This window comes from Diadema antillarum, unplaced genomic scaffold (assembly GCF_040938485.1).
Source record: "Diadema antillarum isolate AM-2024a unplaced genomic scaffold, OU_Dant_1.0 seq00000693_RagTag, whole genome shotgun sequence".
NCBI classification, from domain to species: Eukaryota; Metazoa; Echinodermata; class Echinoidea; order Diadematoida; family Diadematidae; genus Diadema; species Diadema antillarum.
The window spans coordinates 2,290,189-2,313,424 of record NW_027271598.1 but is presented as its reverse complement, the minus strand read 5'-3'; the positions used below and the strand labels follow the sequence as shown (position 1 = coordinate 2,313,424).

At 38.1% G+C, this 23,236-nt stretch overlaps 2 protein-coding genes across 2 annotated transcripts in view; one reads left to right on the top strand and one right to left on the bottom strand.

The window, feature by feature from the left end:
• The window catches only part of LOC139737457 (cytokine-like nuclear factor N-PAC), an 80,445-nt gene that overhangs the window by 8,792 nt on the left and 48,417 nt on the right, over nt 1–23,236 (bottom strand). The window contains exon 9 of the mRNA XM_071648133.1: nt 594–704. Within this exon, the coding sequence (XP_071504234.1) occupies nt 594–704 (111 nt within the window). The remainder of the gene's footprint in view (nt 1–593; nt 705–23,236) is intronic.
• LOC139737503 (uncharacterized) lies at nt 15,278–22,921 on the top strand. Its single transcript, XM_071648174.1, has 2 exons — nt 15,278–15,659; nt 18,693–22,921. Exon 2 carries the CDS (start codon nt 18,779–18,781, stop codon nt 20,591–20,593), a length of 1,815 nt encoding a protein of 604 aa, XP_071504275.1. The 5' UTR covers nt 15,278–15,659; nt 18,693–18,778; the 3' UTR covers nt 20,594–22,921.

The window sequence follows — 23,236 nt, the reverse complement described above, 5'->3', positions numbered from 1 at the left end:
AATATGATGTCATATGCGTACAACCATATAAAGAAAATAAAAAGAGAATTTCAAAAACTTTACTTTTTGAATAAGGTGCACATTTCTTCAACTTGAATACTGACATTATGTTAAGGGTAATATTATTCCCCCTGCCTTCTGAAAGAGAGAAGTCAAGTGTTCTTTTGTTATGCGAGAAAAGTGAAAATATGTTGAATTTTCTTTATTCTTTCTTTACATCGTTGTACTCATGTGACATAACAAGCTATAGTAGTCTTCTCATGCAGCCTTGAGAGAGCAGAAACTTCAAAAATTCATAACTTTTGAACGGATTGTCCAATTTTCCTCAAACTCTCAATGATGCGCTCTACTAATATTGCCGCATTCACTCAACCCACATGTCAATGAAGGTGAACTTGTCCTTTAATAAATGAACAGTGCCGTTTTTTTTTTTCTCTTGCCATAAGGAACAACATGTCTTATGCATCGTGACAGACACATCCAACTATTGCAGTTACAAACACACTGCTCACTGTGAGATAATGTCACTCTTGTTGTCCTATCTATCTTTTTTTTTAAAGTCAATTCTCGACAAGATTGTTGCAATAACTGACCGCTCTGACCGCCTCCGAGTCTGAGACCATGGAGAATGTGATGTCGCACGAGGAAACGAGTTCGGACACGGTTTCCGCCTGGCTGGCTCCTGCCTTCACAAACTCTTCGCACTGAAAGATACAAGAGGGGAGAAGATAAACTTGTAATGAAATACATTTATTGGATCTCAGCTTGTGACCTGCATGTTTGCCCAGAAATTTATAAACTTATTAAAACCTAAAAACAAAATTCCCTTTTAATGTGTCCATATAGCATACACACATACCTTTGAGTGTGGTATATTTTTATCTGTGCATTTTGTATGCATATAATTAGATCTATACATATACCCAAATTTACACACCAGCACAGATATGCAAACATGAAAATGTATTCTTTAAAAAGAATATTTTTGGAAAGGTAGAATACATTTTGATAAGTTGAAGTACGATATACATCGTACAGATTCTCAAATTAATATAAATCCTATAAAATATCCATTGATGTACGCAGCACATGCAATTGGTCAGACAAAAAAAAGAAATCAATTAATAAAGATACTGCTTTGATAATTTCATCATTCAAAAAGTGAGAAAAAAGTGATTTCCATTTTTATGATAGCAGTGACAGTATATAGGCAATCAGGACAAGGCTGCACTTGTGTACATTCTGCAGTACAAATATTCTGTCTGCTGCCCTCTCTTGCCAACAAATACGAAGTTCCCACAGTGAAAAAGGGTGGTTCCTCATAAATATTCATGAGCTTGGCCATTCGCCGTGTACAGATCTGTGTACTGCACTACTAACGTCATCACCTACAAGCAATCTCTACATTAGATTTGATTTACTTTTTTTTTTAAATTATCAATTAACTTGTGCATGTAGAATTGTCACATAGTGACAATGAGGTTATGTGACTTTTTCCTTGTAAAACTGCATATTTCTTTAAATTTGGGAGAGTTGTTCAGAAGCAACATTCTCAAGAAAAGAAATGAAAAAAAAAAAGGATGGGGAGATATTTTCCACAATCAACTTGCAAATTTTCAAGGTTTTTCATGTTTGCTGATGTTTCAGTTTGTAGAATCCTCTGTAGAGAGATAAACCCAATAGTTTCTAAGAAAATACAATCATTGAAATATTGGCATTGTCAGTCTGTGCAGAAAATACTTCAGCAATGTATGAATCCATCAAGTGTCTGACAACTGACCTACCTCTTATTGATTCATGAGAAATACTGTACAAATATTGCCAAGTGTATATGTATGTATTTGCAGACTGTGGTAAAATTTTTGTCACAGTATACTTCAAAACAACAGGGGCGGATCTAGTTTTTTATAAAGGGGGGGGGGGGGAGGGTGTGGGAGGGGTGTGTCCCCCCTCCCAGAGTAGGGAGAATGTTTGAAAATCTGTGTGTGAAAATGGCGTTTTCTTGCATCTAAAACACCACTATTTAATAAAATTACAAGTTTAAAAAAAAGATAAGATTTAAAAAAAAAATGGTCCCCAGATTTTTTATTTATTTATTTATTTATTTATTTATTTATTTATTTATTTATTTATTTTTTTTTTGGGGGGGGGGGTTGCAACCCCCCAACCCCCCCCCCCTCTAGATCCGCTTCTGAACAGAGCCACAAGCCTGCTCCCACATCAAAAGTCCAACACAGCAGTAGTTTCAGACAAACACCATGAAAAGTTTTGCCCAGTGAACAAACAACCAGCAGACTTACACATCCACTTCAGTTCAATTCTTTTTTTCCCCAATTTGTCGCTCTGTAGGTGTCTTGCCTCATTACCAGTATTCATCGTAATTGTTCAACAAGACATTACGTCAAACTATTGAATTCGCGCATAGGCTTGCTTTTATTGCAACTGCAGGGCTCGACACTAACGGTGGCCCGGAGGCCCAGGGCCACCAAAAACGCGCGTCGGGCCACCAAAATGTCGGATAATTGCCTTTACTTTTGTAGATGGACAGCGGTAACAATCGGCTCCGTAAGATGCTAAAATAAATGTCAGATGTTTGCTTTTTATTTTGGAAATGAATAACGGTAATATTCGACTCCGTATGATACTAAAATAAGTGTCGGATGTTTGATTTTGCGTTCGGAAATGAATAAGGATAACATTCGGCTCCAGAAGATGATGAAATAAATGTGGAATGCTAGCTTTGACGTTCGGAAATGAATACTAATAACATTCAACTCTGTACGATGAGAAAATAAATGCCGGATGTTTGCTTTTTATTTTGGAAATGAATAACGGTAATATTCGGCTCGGTATGATACTAAAAGAAGTGTCGGATGTTTGGTTTTGCGTTCGGAAATGAATAAGGATAACATTCGGCTCCAGAAGATGCTGAAATAAATGTGGAATGTTAGCTTTGACGTTCGGAAATGAATACTAATAATATTCAACTCCGTACAATGAAAAAATAAATGCCGGATGTTTGCTTTTACGTTGGAAAGTAAATAACAACAACATTCAGCTCCAGAAGATGCTTAAGTAAGTGTCGAATGATCCCTTTGACGTTCGGAAATGAATAAACATGATATTCAACTCCATATAGATAGTAAAATAAATACCGGATGTTCACGTTCAGGTGAACGATAAGAATAATGTCTCATGTTTGCTTTTATGTTCGAATGTATATAGCAACAACATTCAGCTCCGGAAGATGCTAAAATAAATGTCGGATATTAATTTTGCTCTGACGTTCAGAAATGAACAACAATAATATTCAACTCCATATAGATAGAAAAAAAAATACCGGATGTTCACGTTCAGGTTTGAAGTAAATAGCAATAACAGATCAGCTGCGGAAGATGCTAAAATAAATGTCGAATGATCGCTTGCCCTTTGACGTTCGGAAATGAATAACAATGATATTCAACCCCGAATGATAGTTAAATAAATGTCGGATGTTTGCTTTTACTTTCGAAACTAAATAGCAATAACATTCGGCTAAGGAAGATGCTAAAATAAATGTCAGATGATTGCTTTTACGTTCGGAAGTGAATAGCAGTAATATTCTGCTCCATGCCATGCTAAAATGAATGTCGGATATTTGCTATTACATTTCGAAATGAATAACAGTAACTTTCAGCTGCGTTTGATGGTAAAATATTTAATGTCTGATGTCTGCCTTGACGTTCAAAAATGAAAAACAGTAAAATTTGGCTCCGTACAATGCTAAATTGTCAGATAATTCATTTCACTTTCGGAAGTGGACAGCAGTAACATTCGGCTCCGTATGATAATAAAACAAATGTTGGATGTTTGCTTTTTTAATTTTAAAATGAATAACGGTAATATTCTGCTCCGTACGATGCTAAAATGAATAACAGATTATTGCTTTTACATTTGGAAATTATCAATCGGCTAAGTTAGATGCTAAAATAAATTGAGGAAGTTTGCTTTCACGTTCAGAAATGAATAAGGATAACATTCAGCTACGTAAGATGCTAAAATGAATGTCAGTTCTTTGCTTTTACATTTGAAAAAAAAAATAATTGATAGTAACATTCGGCTCCGTACGGTGTTAAAATACTAGTAAATGTTGGATAATTGCTTTTATAATAAGAAATGAATAGCGGTAACTTCCAGCTCTTTATAATGCCAAAACAGATGTCGGATATTCACAAATGTCTGCAAATGCTCCCACTCTATCGTTTCAAACGTAAGTTTTGACCACCTAAATAGGCATCAACTTTTATAATAATCTATAAGCCTATTTGCAAAATCTTAGAACTCACAATAACGATGAGATGATTGAATTTTCTCTTCATTTATTTTAGACATGGGTACATGTATCACTTCAGTAATACTTAATATTTCATTTTCTATGTTCAGTAGGACCGATTTAGTATTTCTTATGTTTTTCTTGATTTTTTTCGGGCCACCAGATTTTACTTTTGGGCCACCAAAAATAAAAGTTAGTGTCGAGCCCTGAACTGATTGACAAAACTGCCCTTTATTGACGTAAATAAGCACCAATTATTCAGTGTTTTAGTGGTAGCCATGATAAAAAACATTGCGTTAAATATAACTTCCAAAATTTAGCACAAGGCATCCCAACACTCACCACACTGGTAAAATTATAACTGTCTAGGTCAGTTTTGAAATATCAGTCCCCTACAATACTACTGCAGTAATGACTTGTACACGAATGTCTTAAACCAAGAAGTTGTATGTGAATGTTTAGAGTTTGTCAATTAACTTGTTCAAAGGAAAACCACTCAGAGGATATTATCTTCAAAGATAAAGGAAAGTCACTGGTCACCACAAACACACATACACCTGTCGGTAAGTAAGATCGAACAATGGTGCAGATTTCAAAATGAAGTTGTTTCACATAAACTGCTGTAAAGCATGTCAAAATAGCTGTGCAAACAAAATGGCAGTAAAATCCCTTCTGGAGAATTCATGTGTGTATATATTTTCAGAAAGATATACTTCTTCTTCAAATAACAAACCAGTCTCTTGGCTTTTGTTTATGTATCTGCAAATCCTGAAACAAGCAACGACAAGTAAGATAATTCTTCCAAACTAAATGTACAATATATAGTAACTATGATTCTTATTGACCAAATCTTTAAAGTAACAAATCACATGGGGAAAAAGAAACTAGATCTAGTCATACATTGTATGATCATGACAACTTTCATTAAAGTTCTTAAAGGACAAGTCCACCTTCATATACACTGTACATAAGGATTGAGAGAATGCAGCAATATTAGTAGAACACATCAGTGAAAGTTTGAGGAAAATTGGACAATCCGTTCAAAAGTTACGAATATTTTAAGTATCTGCGCAGTCACTGCTGGAAGAGAAGACTACTACAGTGTATGATGTCACATGCGTACAACTACATAAGGAAAATAAAAAGAGAATTTCACAAAACTTTACTTTTTGAATAAAGTGCACAGTTCTTCGACTTGCTACTAACGTATGTTAAGGGTAATATTATTCCCCCTGCCTTCTGAAAGAGAGAAGTCAAGTGTTCTTTTGTTATGCTAGAAAAATGGAAATATGTTGAATTTTCTTTATTCTTTCTTTATATCGTTGTACTCATGTGACATCACAAGCTATAGTAGTCTTTTCATCCAGCCATGACTGAGCAGAAACTTCAAAAATTCATAACTTTTTAATGGATTGTCCAATTTTGCTCAAACTCGCACTGATGTGTTCTACTAATATTGCTGCATTCACTCCACCCACATGTCTATGAAGGTGAACTTGTCCTTTAACAGATACCATGTCAACACAGCAGGAAGACATTAATATGTATGTGTTTGATATGTTCAGAGATGAATGTTGCTCATTTACATAACCGCAAAATCAAGCATGTTTGGTTGCAGAAGTTTTAATCCCACTCTATCACATGTGTACATGTTGGTACATACTCAATGAAAATGTTTCCAATCCAATCTTGAAGTTTTAAGGCTGTGTGCCTTCCACTGGGAATATTAATGACATGAATACTTAATTATCTCACATGATCTGAGGGGAAAGTTAGAACATCTTTCTCAGTAAGGGCAGGAAAAACTAAATTGCAATTAACAAGAATATATATATATATATATATATATATATATATATATATATATATATATATATATATATATGTATATATATATATAATTTTTTTTAGATTTATTTATTTACTTTTCTTTTCTTTTCTTTTTTTTTTTTTGGGGGGGGCTGTCAGTGTGGAGTACTTCAAGCAAAGAATTAAAGTAAGCATGCCCAATTGTTGTAAGGATCTATTCACAGTTCCCAGCAGCAAACGATATTTCAAACTCTCGTGTAGTCAATCCGGTGGAACGCCACTCTGCAAAGTCCCCATCACAGACATGTCGTCGAAAAGGAATTGGGAAAAATGCCTGTGGTTGTCTAGTGGTGGGAAAGCAAAGAACAGCTTTACTAGTCTGTGCACCTGCTAAATCACTAGACGGTAACTAAGAAAAAAATCCTTCTTTGGAAGGACTCAGATAAACTAATCACACTCCAGTAACTCCGCTTCTCAATTTGAAATGGAATTTGAATAGGAGAGACAAAGGTAGAGACCATTAATTGCCATGTTGGCTATAAATAGCATGGCATGACCTTATTATAACAGAATCAGAAGTGTAATGAGGAAAAAAAAATAACTGGATTATGCATCTTCATATCATATGATATATTTTCACATACGAAATTTCCTGCTTCGAAATTCACACGCACAAAATGAGACCAGTTGTCACTTGTCAGAGGCAGGTGAAATTCAAAACCAAAATGAAAAGAGTTTGTTTTCACTTTCATGAACAGCTTCATCTGACTGCTGTACACGGTATATTTGCCATATAATGATAATGTGACCGTGCACCTCAAAACGAACATAAAGTCGCACACACTGATTTTGCGTGAGGACTATAAAAATAAGTGAAATGGGTCAACCTAGCCGAACTTGACTTTTTCATATTTTCTGAAAGAGTGGGTCTTCTTTTACATTATGCTAAAATTTGGGATCATAAAACGGGCAGGAAAGTGTGTTTTTTAAGCAGTTTATCTCGAACATTTCTGGTAGAATAGTGTGATTAGGTGTGTCTTTAGAATCCTTTTTTCATTTCTGAAAAACCTTGTCCACACTCTCCACTTTCAACTCTAATAACTTTTGAAAGGATAGTGCTACTGCTTTGAAAGTTGGCATTAATTATGGACAGAATGTGTTAATGAGGCATGCTCAATTTCAGTTTAATCTGATAATTCCTTCATTGTTGTTACTCTGGTGGTTTACTTCCTGTTTTTTGTCCCATTCATCTCACAGCCAGCACTGTTTGGTAAAGATTAAAGGACAAGTTCACCTTCATAAACATAAGATTTGAGAGAATGTAGCAATATTAGTAGAACACATTATTGAAAGTTTGAGGAAAATCAGACAATCCGTTCAAAAGTTATGCATTTTTAAAGTTTTTGTGCAGTACCCGCTGGATGAGAAGACTACTGCAGTGTAAGAATAACTTAGATGTCACATGCGTACAACAATATAAGGAAAATATAAAGAGAATTTCACAAAATTCCATCTTTTGAAAAAAGTACACATTCCCCTGACTCGTTACCGATAAATGTTATGGGTAATATTATTCCCCCTGCCTTTAGAAAGAGGCAAGTCAATTGCTCTTTTATTATGCGAAAAAAGTGAAAATATGTTGAATTTTCTTTTATATTTTCTTTATACTGTTGTACGCATATGACTCACAAGCTGTAGTAGTCTCCTCATCCAGCGGTTCCAACACAAAAATTAAAAAAATTCATAACTTTTGCATCGATTGTCCAATTTTCCTCAAACTTTCACTGATGTGTTCTACTAATATTGTTGCATTTTCTCAATCCTTATGTTTATGAAGGTGAACTTGTCCATTAAGCGCTTGAATAGACACTGTACTTCAGAGCCTCTTTTCTCAGTTCACACTTTTCCTGAGTTTGTGCTTTCTTTCCAATATTTAGATAGGTTAGGAGAGTCCATTTGATTTGAGTTATACATCATTTTAAAGCTTAAAGTCTGCTCTTTCAGAATATGGTCTTAACTAAAAATTCATGTCTGGCGACTTTTTGTTTGTTTTGGGGTGCAGAGTCACATATTTGCATTGGTTTTAAATTTTGCCAGTCAACTAATCTTGGCAAAATATCAACAATACAATGTGCAATGTGGACTTTTTTGCCAAAGCAAAAAAATTCATTGACTTTGCTACCTGACATGAATAAATTTACCTCTCATCCCAGCAAAACGGTTCTTGGTAGGGAATCGAACCACTTGTGAAACTGTCTCATAAGTCCAGACTAGCAAAATATTATGAGGTATACATGTACCACATCAAAATCCATAATGATGTCACCCCATACATGTTGGGATTCATCATCTTTCTATCAAAACTAATTGTAGAAGTCTATTGGTGGGAAGAGTGGCAGTATAATCCTTAAATCATAAGCATTGGGATGCATGAAGAGAATGTGTGTAAAAGTGTCAGTCACCTCAGATCAGTATAAATACAGTGGAACCTCTCGTATCCGGACATGTTGGGACCGGGGCTCATCCGGATAAGGGATTTGGCCGGATACGGGAGACTCAATGCTTTATACATGTACATACACATGTACTGATGTAAGCCCATTGTAGTACCACATGTAGTAATGTGTATACTGCAACCTTTTCATTGTTACACTCAGTAACAGACCCCAAAATAGAGGTTCGTGTTTGCAAGAATGAAATCATTTTCTTTTATAAATTCTTGGGATGATTTACCTAAATAATTATCACGAAATATATCAAGTAGATCTTGAAAATAAACAGTACGAGTCGACAAAACTACGCTTCAAAATTTTGAGTGTTCAATACCATTCGTTGCTCAGCCAATGACTCGAAACAATGCATGTCTATCTAGTCATATCGGCGGCTGTGTATGGACCTATATGTGGCAATGCGATATGAGAGGACTCGAGCGCATAATCTGTCCATGTTCTTGCGATGATTTGGGGATGTTTGGGGATGTTAAAATGTCTGAAGGTAAGCAATTTGGAAGGAAATTTGATGTAAAGTATGTTAATCATGTTGGAAGTAATATGTAATTCATGTGTGTTTGTGTAGGAGTTCTCAAGGAGTTGGGAATCCCCTTTCCTCCCGTAATTATTTTTTAAAAAAATCACGGCGAGATTGCGTCCGTATAATAGAGAGATCCGGATAAAGGGAGGCCGGATAAGAGAGGTTCAACTGTAATGTTTAATAATCGATGTGTGCGCCGGTAAGCAGGAAGTCGGCATACAGTAGTTATGCCAAAGACTCAGGAGTAAAAAGAGAATATATATATGAGCACTGCAAATATGAACAATTTCCACACCATGAGAGAATGATGGAGATAAACATTCACTGCAAAAGTATTCAGATCTCTGGAAAGCAAACTGGACTCACTCTAGGTTATGGGTGGTTACAAATCGAGGCCATCAGAGTAAAAAGAAGAAGACTACTGTATTCTTCGCTTTGGAACTAGAAGGCATTATCTCCATTGGCTCTACTTGGTGCTTACCCCACTCCCTTTTGGTTCTGATCTTATATCATGAAGGCATCTGACAGCAAATTTAGTGCAGAATATTATATAGCTGCCACTACTTTTCAATCGAGTCAATTCGGGGGAAGGACTTTGTCATGATTCAAGAACTGTCCAGTCTAAAATAGGTCAGAAATTTACACTGTCAGGTGGCATATGACAGTTGGGGCTTTAGGCTGGACTACTCAATATAACTCTTGTAAGAAGCTAACGCTGAATATCTCTTTGCACACATACTTTCTATTTAAAAGTATACTTTTTCCCACATTTTCCATGAGCATGGTTTGTTGTAACTTGACTGAGATTTTTCCAGGCAAAGAAAATAAAACATTTTCCATTTCACACTTATTTGATGAAAAGTGTGTCTTGTGCAGCAAACGTTTCATCCTGTTAAAGGTGTGTAGATTATGGGCCATGGACAAACTGCTATGTTATTGCTTCATCAAACATGAGTTCATGTTTACGTTAGTCCAAACTACATGTAAACACTAATAGCTGTATATAACACATCTATTCCCCCAGTTGGTGCATATTTCTATCCAGACATGACTTTTACTGGTTAGTGGCTCATGAGTAATAAGAAATAATGTAAGTTTCACTATACACGATGAAGAATGGGATACAGACAGCCATGACAGTTTCTTTCTAAAGAAATGAAGACTGATATTTGCACGTCACACACACACATACCTCAACAAACTCCTGCGAGCACATTTCGTCCGCCATCTCGTGGGGATACTGTCCGGCCGAGGCGGACTTTGAGTAAATCAGAGACAAAACACAATCTGAATACCAAACTAACCTACTGTACACTGTCAGTCACTACTGACAGAAAAAGTTCACCTTCAAATACATAAGGATTGAGTTAATGCAGCTATATTAGTAGAACATATCAGAGAAAGTTGATGAGGAAAAATCGGACAAATCTGTGCCTACAGGTTCAAATAGGCCTACGTGCAGCTTGAACTCTGAGTTCATTGATCCTTTCTGTCAAAAGATCCAAAAAATATCCTTCAAAAATCAAAAAAAAAATCCCAGATCACTAAAATAAAAAAAAATAAAAAAAATCAACTGTCCCTGTGTCATTACCAACTTTTTCCTGCAAGTTTCATTTAAATCTGTTCACAACTTTTTGAATTATTTTGCAGACAGACAAAACAAACCAACAACGATGAAACTTAACCTCCTCCCTTGACAGAGGTAAAAAGATAAATTACCTTACGACTATTAGGAATCAAGATCAAATATACCGAAACCAGTCTCATCTTGTCTCTTGCATGTGATCTATATATGGCTTTCACTTAGTACAGTGAGTAACAGAAAGTAGTAAGTAGGCCTAACACACAGAGTCTGTGGAGCCAAAGACCTTATGCTTCTAGCTGAGCAGCAGCCAGCTTTCCATTGGCACATTCCCAAACACTCTAATTATTTCATATCAAGGTCTATCTAGTGCATATATCCTTCCAGGGTACTGGTATGGATTGTGCCTGATACAGCCAAGCACCACAAACTATACATGCAAACTTCGGAAAGATTAATTCAGGTGTTTCAATACATACAAATTGTGTAATCCATCCACTAACTGATGAGTGAATTTCCTTTCACTCTAAGTTTCAGGATGCCTTTTTCTTTTATCTTTTTTTATCAATAAATGTCCAATCACAAACACTTTGAAGTTATGCAGTTAACACAATCATCTCAATGTAACAATCTATGGTTGCTTATTTGTTTGTTTGTTCTTTCATACAGTTTCCATTTTTTATTTTTGCAAGCCTTTCCTCTGTATAGATTATTCCTCCACTATCTGCACAAATTTACAGTCATGCTGATTGCCATTTCTTCAGCACATAGTGGCTGATGTAGAGAAAAGTATGCATCCTGTATTGGCTAGAAAGCTTGTGGCAAAGTATGACACTGAAGAGTGAGTATATTTGGTGCACATTTCATATTTTGGTGATTCAAAAGTGGCCACGAATGAGTACCCCCTAATTCCTGAAATCACATTGCTTTGAGGAAATGAAGGAGATACCACACAAGTGCCGGCTGACTGTGGGCACGCAGATATCCCCGAACGCCGGCCGAGACTGCTACCATGGAACGGCATGGCACGAAGAAAACACTCTTCAAGGATGGTATTGAAAGCCTCTCTCTGCTGGGGGCCAATAATCGGCTGAGACCAGCCAGCCACGGAGATTCACTCTCATCTCCCGGACAAAAAAAAAACCTCAAGTCTTGGTGACATGCAGTGTTAGGATGTTTGGGGGGGGGGGGGGGGGCACTGGTACAAAACCACTACTGAAGTGTGGTAATGTGGTCACATAGCCTTCTTGCACTAAGTTGCAGCCAGTCCAAGCAATAAGGGTATAATTGTCATCCTCTACCCATACACAACTGGACACTAACTTTTCTCACTGGTAGCCCACTCTGGCCAATATACATGTATGTACTCTTTAAATAAGGAAATTTTGATGGCCCGAAAAAGAAACGTAGTGGCCCCCAAATGAAAGAAATATATGATAATTCCTTTTGAATTTTAGATGCCTAATTGGGCCACTATTAAGGAAATTTGGAGGCCCAACATTAATTTTTAGTGGTCCCGGGCCACCAGGTCACTGCTAATGTTGAGCTCTGCCAGTATCATCAATTCAAAAGTTTGTTGGGACTAGAGGAAGTATTGCTAGTAGAAAAAGACACAGATGGTCTTTTGCCTACAGAAAAAAAAGGCAAGAAAACATTAAAAGCACATATTGGCCCTACATGTTGTTTATGTGACAAATGAAGTGAGACATACAAGATCTTCAAAACATTTTATAAAGTTAGAGAGTGAAAGCTCGTAGCATTTTCAGTACAATGTAACTATTGTGAAGTAGCTAAAAGAAGTGCATATCAATTAACTGTCAATTGTAAATAGAGGGCATTGTCATAGAAGCAAAGACTTACTGAAAAAGTGACTGTGTCATATTTTACTGTAAGTATCACAACCCAAACCCATCAGGAGATAAGAGAGTGGTGTCTATTTTGTGTGGTCTATTTTGTCAAACAGGCACATCAGCCTCAATTACAAACATTTGAGGATACATGATGCCCATTTATCTACAGCAAAATGACACTGGCTATCACACAAGGAAAAGAAGGTGGATAAGAAATACATTAGCTGGCTAGACATAACAAGCAGGATTAGAAAAGCACTCAGAGAGTGCAGGCCTCTACCAGGCAGCTCATTTCCACCCATACACGTATGCTGAAAAGCGCCCAATTTCTCAACATAGAAGACTTTTGTTTACATCATCAGCTTAGCTTTAAGCAAACCTCTTATATGCACAGCTTAACTCCTGAGTTTATTTGATCCTATCTGCCAAAAGATAAAAATCCTTCAAAAATCCATAAAAATTCCCGGATCAGTACCAAAATTTAATCATCTGTTCCTTGTGTCATTTTCAACTTTTCCTGCAAGTTTCATTCAAATCTGTTCACAATTTTTTTAGTTATTTTGCTAACAGACAGACAGACAGACAAACAAACAAACAAACAATGAAAAACATGACCTCCTTCCTCAGCGGAGGTAAAAATGGCATCAAGTATTGCAATACGGCACAGGGTAAACCAAGAAAAACAATTCACAGAAACAACTTTAAACGGAAGGAAAAAATAAGCCATTGTAAGCTTGAATTGAAAACTACTCAGAGTAATTAGAAAATGATAAAAAATACAGTTAAATGTTAAGCGGTAGATCTGCTTTATCATATTAATTAAATCAGCCAGGATATGGTACTGAATTCAGAGAAGAAGGGTATAAGAGACCAATCATTTCAAATGCAAATATTTTATCATTGCTACTAATATGATATTAGTAGTAGTCATGCTGTTACCATTTTATAATTTTATCAATATCATTATAAATAATACCATCAAAATAATTACCATTAATACAATAGTAGCAATACCTCCATTGCCACTACCATCATTGTCATAGATACTAACAGAGAGAAAATCTAAATATTTTGTACATCTACCGAAGTCATGGTTCTCAGGAAAATTTGATGCAATGCAATTGACAAAAAAAAAAATACAAAAGCTTAGCTTAAATAAAAATCATGTTGAACATTTCAATACACATAATACTATCATTGCAAATGATGAAATATTACAGTACTCACGAAATTTCAGGGAGGGCTATTGACAACTTTTCCACATCAAGCTGACTTTCAAATTCACTAGCAACAAACTTTTTAAAGTTTTTCACTGAGTGTCATCATCATCACATATTCACTTTTTTCCCTTCTTTCTGATTTTTTTTTTTTCAATGCAAAACTTTTCTTTTGTAACAATTATGGACATATCATTCGGCCAACAAATACTGTACCTGGCTCCACTGTGCTTATCTTACACAAATCATACCTACGTCAATCATACATAATGACCACAAATATATACCACATCCTGATTCTGGTCAACATTAAAAAGTAAAACACAAACAGACACACACACACATAAGCAAACAACACTACCATGACCTCTGACAAACAAAGTGGTAGTGGATGTAATGAACCTAACAAAATTATATAGATTTTTGCCATATGCCTTTTCTGTGAAGAAAGCTAATAAATTAACTAATTTCCTTTCCAGTTCACATAAAAAATGAAATATATGAGACACTATTATATTTTTCTTCTATAGCTTTTTGCCATTTCCTTACTCTGTGAAGAAAGCTAATAAATTAATTAATTTCCATTCCAGTTCACATGTTGCAAACACGTGAGCAATCAACCTATTATATCAGGAATTGATCTCTCAAATCCTACTGTCAGTATCCTTCCCAGGAACAATGAATTAGATGAATGCATAATAAGCTCATATGGACAGACTTTTACATTTTGCTTTCTAGCACCACTGCTTATGAAATTTACAAAAACAAGAAAAAGATATGACCCTTATATTCATTTATATAAGACTCGATATAAAATGTGTCACATTTTTAAATGCCATCTCCACAGCCTTCTTGAAATTATTCATGCTCCATTACCCAAAGCCACTGCTCGCCCACACTCCCTTCTTTTGAGTTTTTGTTTCTCCCTGATCCCCTGAACAGAAAAAAAAAGAAGTGCGGCCAATGAAATTTGTTTTCTCCATACACTGCGACACACAGGCATACACACAATACACACACACACACAATACGCAAAGAAAACAGCATCACACAATAGCACTCATAGTGACGTGAGATGAGCGTCATTCATTGTCCCCCCTCACCACTGACCCACTGGTGTGTGCAAGCAAGCAACAGACTGGTAAAAAAGTCCCTAATTATGCATGCAAATTACACAGCACCCATTCTACCTGGTTGTAGAGTATAGTGTGTGTGTGTGTGTGTGTGGTGCATGTGTGTGTGTGTGTGTGTGTGTGTGTTTGTGAATGAAAGCATTTCAGTGTGCGCACTGATACAAGGACCCTGTGGTAATGGTGATATCGCCAACTGTACCTCCACTGCCAGTGGTAGGAACCTGGTGTAGCCATGCACGCACAGTCTGTGTGTGTGTGTGTGTGTGTGTGTGTGTGTGTGTGTTTAGATTGGGCTGAGTGCAAAGCGTCCATGCATTAGGGAAAGGCAATGCCTGGTACGGAGATTTTCTAAAGCCACTTGCTGTTATGTGCCGCTCTCCTTTTATCGCGTGCCAACTGACACCCAGAGACATTCAGTATCCACATGCAGCGCGAGAGTATGACCATTTTCTGGCGTCTCTGTCAGTGGCATGATATTCCGATGCCTGTGACGGGTCAAAATTCTTGGATTTAACGTTGAACTCTATATCAGGATGCATGCCCTGGCCTGAAACCACGACATTCGATGACATCGATGTCCCTGTGTGCCTCAAGACCAACTCCTCCGTGGACAATACCTCTGGCCAACACATATCATGCCTACGCATTCCAAACTAACGAGTAATTGCTGCAAACTGCAGAATTTGGCTGTTGCATTTCTGCACATTATGGCGTGGAGTGAGCACTGTAAGTATATATGGTATATTGCCTAACTTACTAATTGATGTTCTGTTTCCAACACTACACAAAGATCAACATTTCCAGTGGGTACCGTAGCGACACTGATCACATTTTCTCTCCCCCCCCCCCCCAAAAAAAAAGGGGGCAACCATAAACAATAAGATTTCAAACATTTCTAATGTTATTCTCTATGCCAAAAAAAAAATTAAAAAAAAAATAAAAATAAATAAATAAAATTAAAAAATACTACTGGTAATAATGCCAGAGTGGGAAGTACACTCTATGATAATGATGTATCAAGAATAATCATAACTACTACTTGTATTGAGTAATAGTAACTACTTCACATGACATTTGTATGAACAGCTTTGAACATAATAATGTATCCAGAGCCATCATTGATAGATAAAATGTTCAGGCAAGCAGCACTCACATAACAAGAGACAAGTTTTTTAAATTCTATCTACTAGCAAAAAATGCCAAATCCTAAAATTGACAGAATGTATACAATATGTAAAAGTGTTACACTCATACAGTACAAACAGAATTACAGATAAACTTCCTAAGACACTGACTGCAACTTACATGAAGTCATATCTGCACAGCGCAGACTGATATTTGGATTATATCAATAGCAGACCATATTGAATTTAACAATGAAATCGTCGGCCTTATGCCAAAAGGGCCTTATGCCAAAAGGCCCTTAACGCCATAGACTTTGTACACTATTAGTGCCCTTTTGGCATATGGCCGATGAAATCATAATGAGATTATACAATAACTAAGAGTTTGTTCTACCCTGCCTAACGTTTTTACCCTACACTGTACATGTATGGCCCAGCATACAAAGGTACTGTAAAACATGATGTATTCGCGGCATGAATTTTTAGCGAATTGGAGCCGATGGCCTTTTTTGCGGCATGAAATTTTCGTGAACTGCCACTGACATTCAATGCATACGGTGTAGACAAGAACTTTCGCGTGCATTTTAATTTTGCGAATCTTGGCGCTCGCGAAATTCGTGAAATTAAAATGCTCGCGAACATTCCTCGGTTTACAGTACATGATTACTGGTACATGCACTGCTTTATATGCACATCTGTCACAAGGATTAACTTTTGTTGACAGAATTCATTTTGTTCCCATAATTGAATGATCCACAACTTTAAACTGTTCGACAGCTGTGTTTACAGCATTTACAAATTTATACGACCCCAAATGATCAGCATTGAAGAATATATCCCACCAAGTAGGCCTAGGGATATGGTTTTCCACGGGCATGGTTATAATGGGAAATACATGCACCTTGTATAATGCTATATCATGGGCTCAGTGAGTATATCTATTGATTTTAATTCAATAGATATGTACTCACTGAGCCCGTACATTTGTAGCAACATGCATTCAACATGGTTATTAGATTCCCCAAGTCAGGGTTGTAATTGGTAAGCAATCAAGGACCAGCAGTGAATCTGCAGTTCTGTGTCAGGAAAAGATAAAACTTGCATGATCAATGTCCATTTTGGTTGTTTTGACTGGGAGCCAGAACTGATCCACATCTAAATTGAAAAAGGAAATTTACATCCATGTGTGTAACAAGAAAATGATTTTAATCCAGAGTGCACGTACACTACTAGTATCACATCTTCCTTCCTTACCAATTAACATGGTCAGCAACAGGAAATGTTGTTCATGGTAACAAATGATCCTTCATTGCTGTTTTATTCCTTGACCTACAGTGTACATCAATTGCAGCCCAGTAGCTAATCGGATATGATACCACAGAATCTCGCTAGTTCAGGCTTCTAAATTTATGTCATCGCGAGGAAGGAAGTTGAAAATCCTGGCATGTCCATTTTTGGATCAACATTTTCACTGTTCCTTGATTATATACTGTAAATATATCTTTCAAAACATAACCAGTTCTTTTACAGGGCACATCTACACTTCCTACTCAATAGTAACATCTCCTGCAGGGGAGGGGGGGGGGGGGGTGAATCGTCATCGATCATTCTGAAACAAATTTCCCTCTCTTTTCTGCAAAGACTTCTAGCATGTGCTATTCCATTCAGACAAGAAAATGTACATACTTTTCTTTTCCAGACCCCACGAGTAATCAACATGATGTCTGTGCCATATGTCAACAATTGTTAGGACTGGTCGCCAATCACACAAATATAACAATTACCCCACCTTTCCAATGTCCAAGAGCACGTCGGTTTTCTGGGTTGACGAGCCAAGCAGAGATTAGGTGTTCTGTCAGTGACCTACAATGCCCCTTGCGTCTGAACCAATTGATCAAAACTTGGATCCCTCCCTACCCCCCACCCCTAGATTTGTTCACTCCTTGAATGAAAATCCAGAAGATCAGGATTTTCACAATCTTCAACGGCATCCCAAATGCCACGGGATTGCACTGAAATTTGTGCCAGGGGACACAAGATGCAAGACAGAGTGCAGGTGGAATAGACAATGAGAAAATTTGGGAAAAGAAAAAAATAACAGAAAGCACACTGGTTTCAGATTAGGCAAATATTGCACATTACATACAATTCAAAACAAATCAAAAATTGTGTGCCTCAAACCTCGCATGATTCAAACTTGCACAGGGGGTATACTCCAATGACCTGAAACTCCACAAATCTTTCATGTGAGATTTGAACTAAAGGTTGGAATGCCTGCGTCATGCAGACCATTCAACTAGAAACTGGCAGGAGTTGAAGCATGTAAAAGAAGCTGGTTCCAACAAACTCTTCTATCAAACTCATCATTTATTCATCACCCCCCCCCCCCCCCCCCCACGCATACACAAGAGGTTTCCTTGCAAACATATTTCACTCACATTAGTACATTAATCAGAATTGCTTGGTTTGGGTGTGGTCAATGTTTTTTTGAGAATTAATCTTGTAATTTATTCTGAGTATTTAAATAGCAAAAATCATAATAATGCTAACAAAGCATGCCTAAAACAAAAACATGCTTAACTGATTAATCTTTTCTCTTTGCCACGTGGCTTCTTTTCTTGTTTTTTTTATCCAGTTGCAGGATCGATCGCCCTGTGATGAATATTCATAACATCAGCATGGATAAACATCTCTCGCTGTCAGCCTTCTAGAACATTCAAGATGACGACGCTATTCACTGTCATCATCTTCACGTGGATGGCTGTGCTCTTCTTGCTCGACATGGGCCACGGGAGGACATTGCCGGGCCCCACCGAGCGGCAGCAGAGGGGTAGGACTTTGCACCCCTGCCCTGAACGGTGCAGCTGCTTCAATTACACGGTGGCTTGCAATTCGCTGCAACTCTCGACAGTGCCGGGCAAGCTTCCCGCAGAAACTAGAGTATTGTATCTGAATGACAACAGCATAAAGAATATAGATTTTGACGCGATATCGAAACTTCGTGAGCTCAAAGAATTACATGTGCAAGGAAACCAAATAACAGGATTACACAGACACAGTATTGCTTCCTTTCAGAAATTACGAGTGTTAGATCTAAGACATAATCCCTTAGTGTGTGATTGCAACTTGGCAAGTTTGGCAAGTAGTCAACTGCGGCCTGTGACCGGCGCCAAGCTGAGACTTGATGAAACACAGTGTGCGTTGCCCTTAAAATATGCAGGGAGAAGTGTGCGCGAGGTTCTTGAAGGGCTACAGTGCAAAAAGCGCGAGAAGCGTTTTGCGGACGAGGAATGCTATCCAGGCTTCTGCTGGAACGATGGCGAGTGTGTAGAGCGTCCGGAGGGCCCCTCTTGCATTTGCCCCCCACTCACCACTGGACGGAGGTGCGAGATCAGAGTTGGCACATCTCACCTCCGAGAGTTTGAGGAGGATGAAGGGGAAGTCACCATTACCATTTACAAACGGGAAGTCACCCATGATACCATTGACGTTTACTGGACCATGCAGCCCCAAAAACAAGGTGCGTACTATATGTTATACTTACAGCGTGATGATGCCCACTCGGATGAGAAGGAAATCTATCGCTCGGGGTCCTCTCAGCACACCTTCACTGATCTGCAACCAGGTGCTTGGTATAGTGTGTGTGTGGAGGCCTTTTCTCCCTACTGGGATGGCCCCTTCACAAGGAAATGCAAGAGAATGAAGACACGCCCACAGCCACACCCCCAGCCAGGCCATCCTCCCACCAGGCCTGAGCCCGGCACCTCTCCACATTATCCCAGCAAGAAGCCCGATGACAATGAACTCCTCCATCATGCGGCAGTCATCCTGGGCTCTGTCATAGGTGTCTGTGCCTTCCTCATCATATTCCTCACCCTGGGCTATAAGTTTCGCACCTTGCGGCACCGCCAGTCTAGTTCCAGCGAATCCTCAACGGCCTCACCCACGGCAACCACAACGGAGACAGTGCCAGACACAGTTAACCCCACCAATAATCCCGCCCACGAAATCATAGTGCTCTCGGTACCGTCCGCGGACAGCGGGACAGCCTCTGGAGAGGTGGGTGCATCTGATCCAGAGGAAGCCCTGGAAGCTGCGGCTGCTGCACCGGCTCATAATCCCATTGCAATAAACAATGTTTTACAGGCCCTAAAGCAGCAGGATGTTTGCCGGCAGCAGGGTGCGGCATCTGCCAACGCGTTGGTCCTATATCGCTCGGGCCCAGAAAGCAATAGCACAGCAGATGGGGCATTCCCCGAACCACATCCCTCCAGTAACGGTCCCATCTATATTGTGTCCAACGGGACTCGTTACCCCATAGACCCCGCTCTTTCAGACGTTCTTCGCAGTGCAATCTCTGGGACGGGTGCCCATGTTCCCCCCATCCCCGACGAACCGCCTCCGCCGTACTCCGAGAGGGACGAGGCCTTACCCCCACCCCCGATCGACAATGTTGCAGTGGAAGAAGAGAGCAGCAATAGAGATTGTGAGCCAGTGTATACCTCTGAGGCAGAGAGCCCCAATGACATATCATAGTACTGGCTTTTGAATGTTTGGACAATTACTCTCACATGTAATATGTGGTTTGTGGCAAGTCCATAGCACATGTCTGGTAAACTCATTCAAGTCTGGAAAACGAATGGGGGGGGGGGGGAACCAGCTGTTGTCCTAAAATTGCTGTTGACGTTATTAGAACAATACCAAGACAGATGTAACATAATGAATGACAAGCGTATCTTGTCTCAAAAAGGTCTTAATGCCAAGGACATGTGAGATACTAATGTTTAACTAACTATGAGCCAGTTCCTAGTTCCACTATGTGCATAAGCAGAAAAAGGTTACTTGTGATAACCTGCATGTTGGTCTTTGAATTCACCAACATAAGCATTCTGTGATGTAATGATTATAAATTCACTTGAAACGTAATCCTTATAAATGGTGCTTGCCAGCATGTCCACCTGACAGCAACATGGTGTTCATTAAAGCCTAGTATTTGACAATATCATTAAAAATTATTGTTCAAAAATCAATGCAAAGGAATGAATTGGTTGCTTTCCTAAGAATGATTGTCTGGTCACCTGATCTACACAGGTTTTTTTCTTTCTTTGAACATGAATCCCAGAAATTGTTATGGAACATGCCTGGCCAATTGTCTAAATGTGCGCTATGTACCCAAGCAACATGAAATTACATTTGGCTCATAAAAAAACACAGGTTTGACTGAGTGACATACACTTGTGTTGCTTTTGGTACGATGGGAAGTAAAGTTACATTTGTATTCCAAGAAAATCTATACACCTGTTCTGTTGCATCGCAAACCCTTATATGTCACGTATCGAATCTGAGCAGTATTCAAAATTAATTGTCAACTAATAAGAGCAATGAAAACAAAAAATGTGTACAGCAACCAATGAATAAATAGAGTAATAGCCAAGAAGAGTGGATCCATCCTTACAAAGTCATTGTGTGGGTAAGCATTTCCACAATCTCATTTGTTGTGGGTCAGGACAGTGGCATAAGATGCAAATGACAAGTAAACAGACTCAGTAAACAGGATTAAGATTCATGGCAGCCCTGAACATTTCTTGAAAGACCCTGAAGCACCGCTTTTAAGTGGTAGGCCTATGTGGCAAGTAGAAGTTCTGTCCACACAGGTACAATGTAATTCAGAAACTGGCCTTACATAGTTCAGTGACTAGCTTCAAAAAAATATATATACCCTTGTAAAATTTAGAAGGAAAAAAAAAGAAAAAAAAAAAACCCTCAGTTGATCTCACATGGTGCTGAGACACATACTTTAATAACCCATAGTTATAAACTTGTAGACTGAAACATATGTTTCATCCTCCTTTCCCCACCCTGACATACACACACGAAAACACACACACAAAAGATTCAACCTGACCACACACAGCTCGTTGCAAATACTTTTCTTGTGAGAGTAACTTACAGCTTTCTTACTTTTGTGGTGCCAGTGAAACTTCCTCTGTTACAGAGCCCAAGTATTGCATCGGAATGATCGGAATGTATAGAATTTTGCATGATGTGTTATTAGGCAAGTACAGTGTACTCTTGACTGACTTTTGATAAGATTTGACAGTTCGTCTAAGGCAGTACCAACACTCACCTATCTAGTACAATATTTTATTTGTTTTTTAAGTGTCTGCGGTTTAATGCTGTAATAGATGAATAGTTCAAGCTAACCAAGGTAAGATGTCATTGCATGGCAATCTGCAGACGTATTCATGTTTTAAAATTGGACTCGATATCACATTTAAGCAGGCTGACTTGACATCCGCAATGCTCCTTGACCCTTGACCTTTTTGCTACATATGCCTGTCAACTTGCCTTCTCATACTTTAAAAAAAAAATGTGAATACAGTGGACTATGGGGTCTTTGTCTTGTGAGAATATAAATGTATAACTCTAAACTGTTTATTTTCCTATCATGAGTACTATTAATACCTTTTTTTTTGTATAAATGACATACTTATTACAAAGCAGGTTCTTGTGGGGATTTCATCTAAGAAGTGTTCTCTACACTGCTAATGGTATTGCCCCTTTAACCATTTACTCCTCACCATTAAAAGTGCCTACCTATTTGCCTTACATGCAGGAACTGTGAGAGAGATTTAAAAAAAAACAACAAACAGATTGTCAGAAAATCTAATATTAGTTGATGTGTCTTTGTATATCATTTGATGCTCTTCAAACAATATGGACATAATAGGTTGTTGTACATTTAGAATTCTTTAAATAAACATTAAATCCAGTGCCTACGTACATGTACTTCTGTTGAGCTTTATGGTCCAAGATCTTTTTGTCATAAAAGTATTGGTGGTTACCACACATGTCATAGAGCAATTTGAGATGAACAGAACCATCATACTGATAGGTGCAACATACTGTAAAAGTGAAAATTTTCGTGGTGTGGAGATTTTTGCGCATTTCACGCAACCAGAGGCTAGAATGGAAATAAAAGCACGCATATATTTTTGTATGCCATATGTTCCAATAGTTTAATGTCCTGATTCCGCAGAATTAGAACCATGCGAAATTCATCTTACCCAGCCAAGCGCTAAAAATTACTTGCGCAAAAATATCCACTTTTACAATACTTATTAGAGTTAGATACTACTCGAGAACCAGAGAAGCATAAACACCAAAGAGACTGTGCCG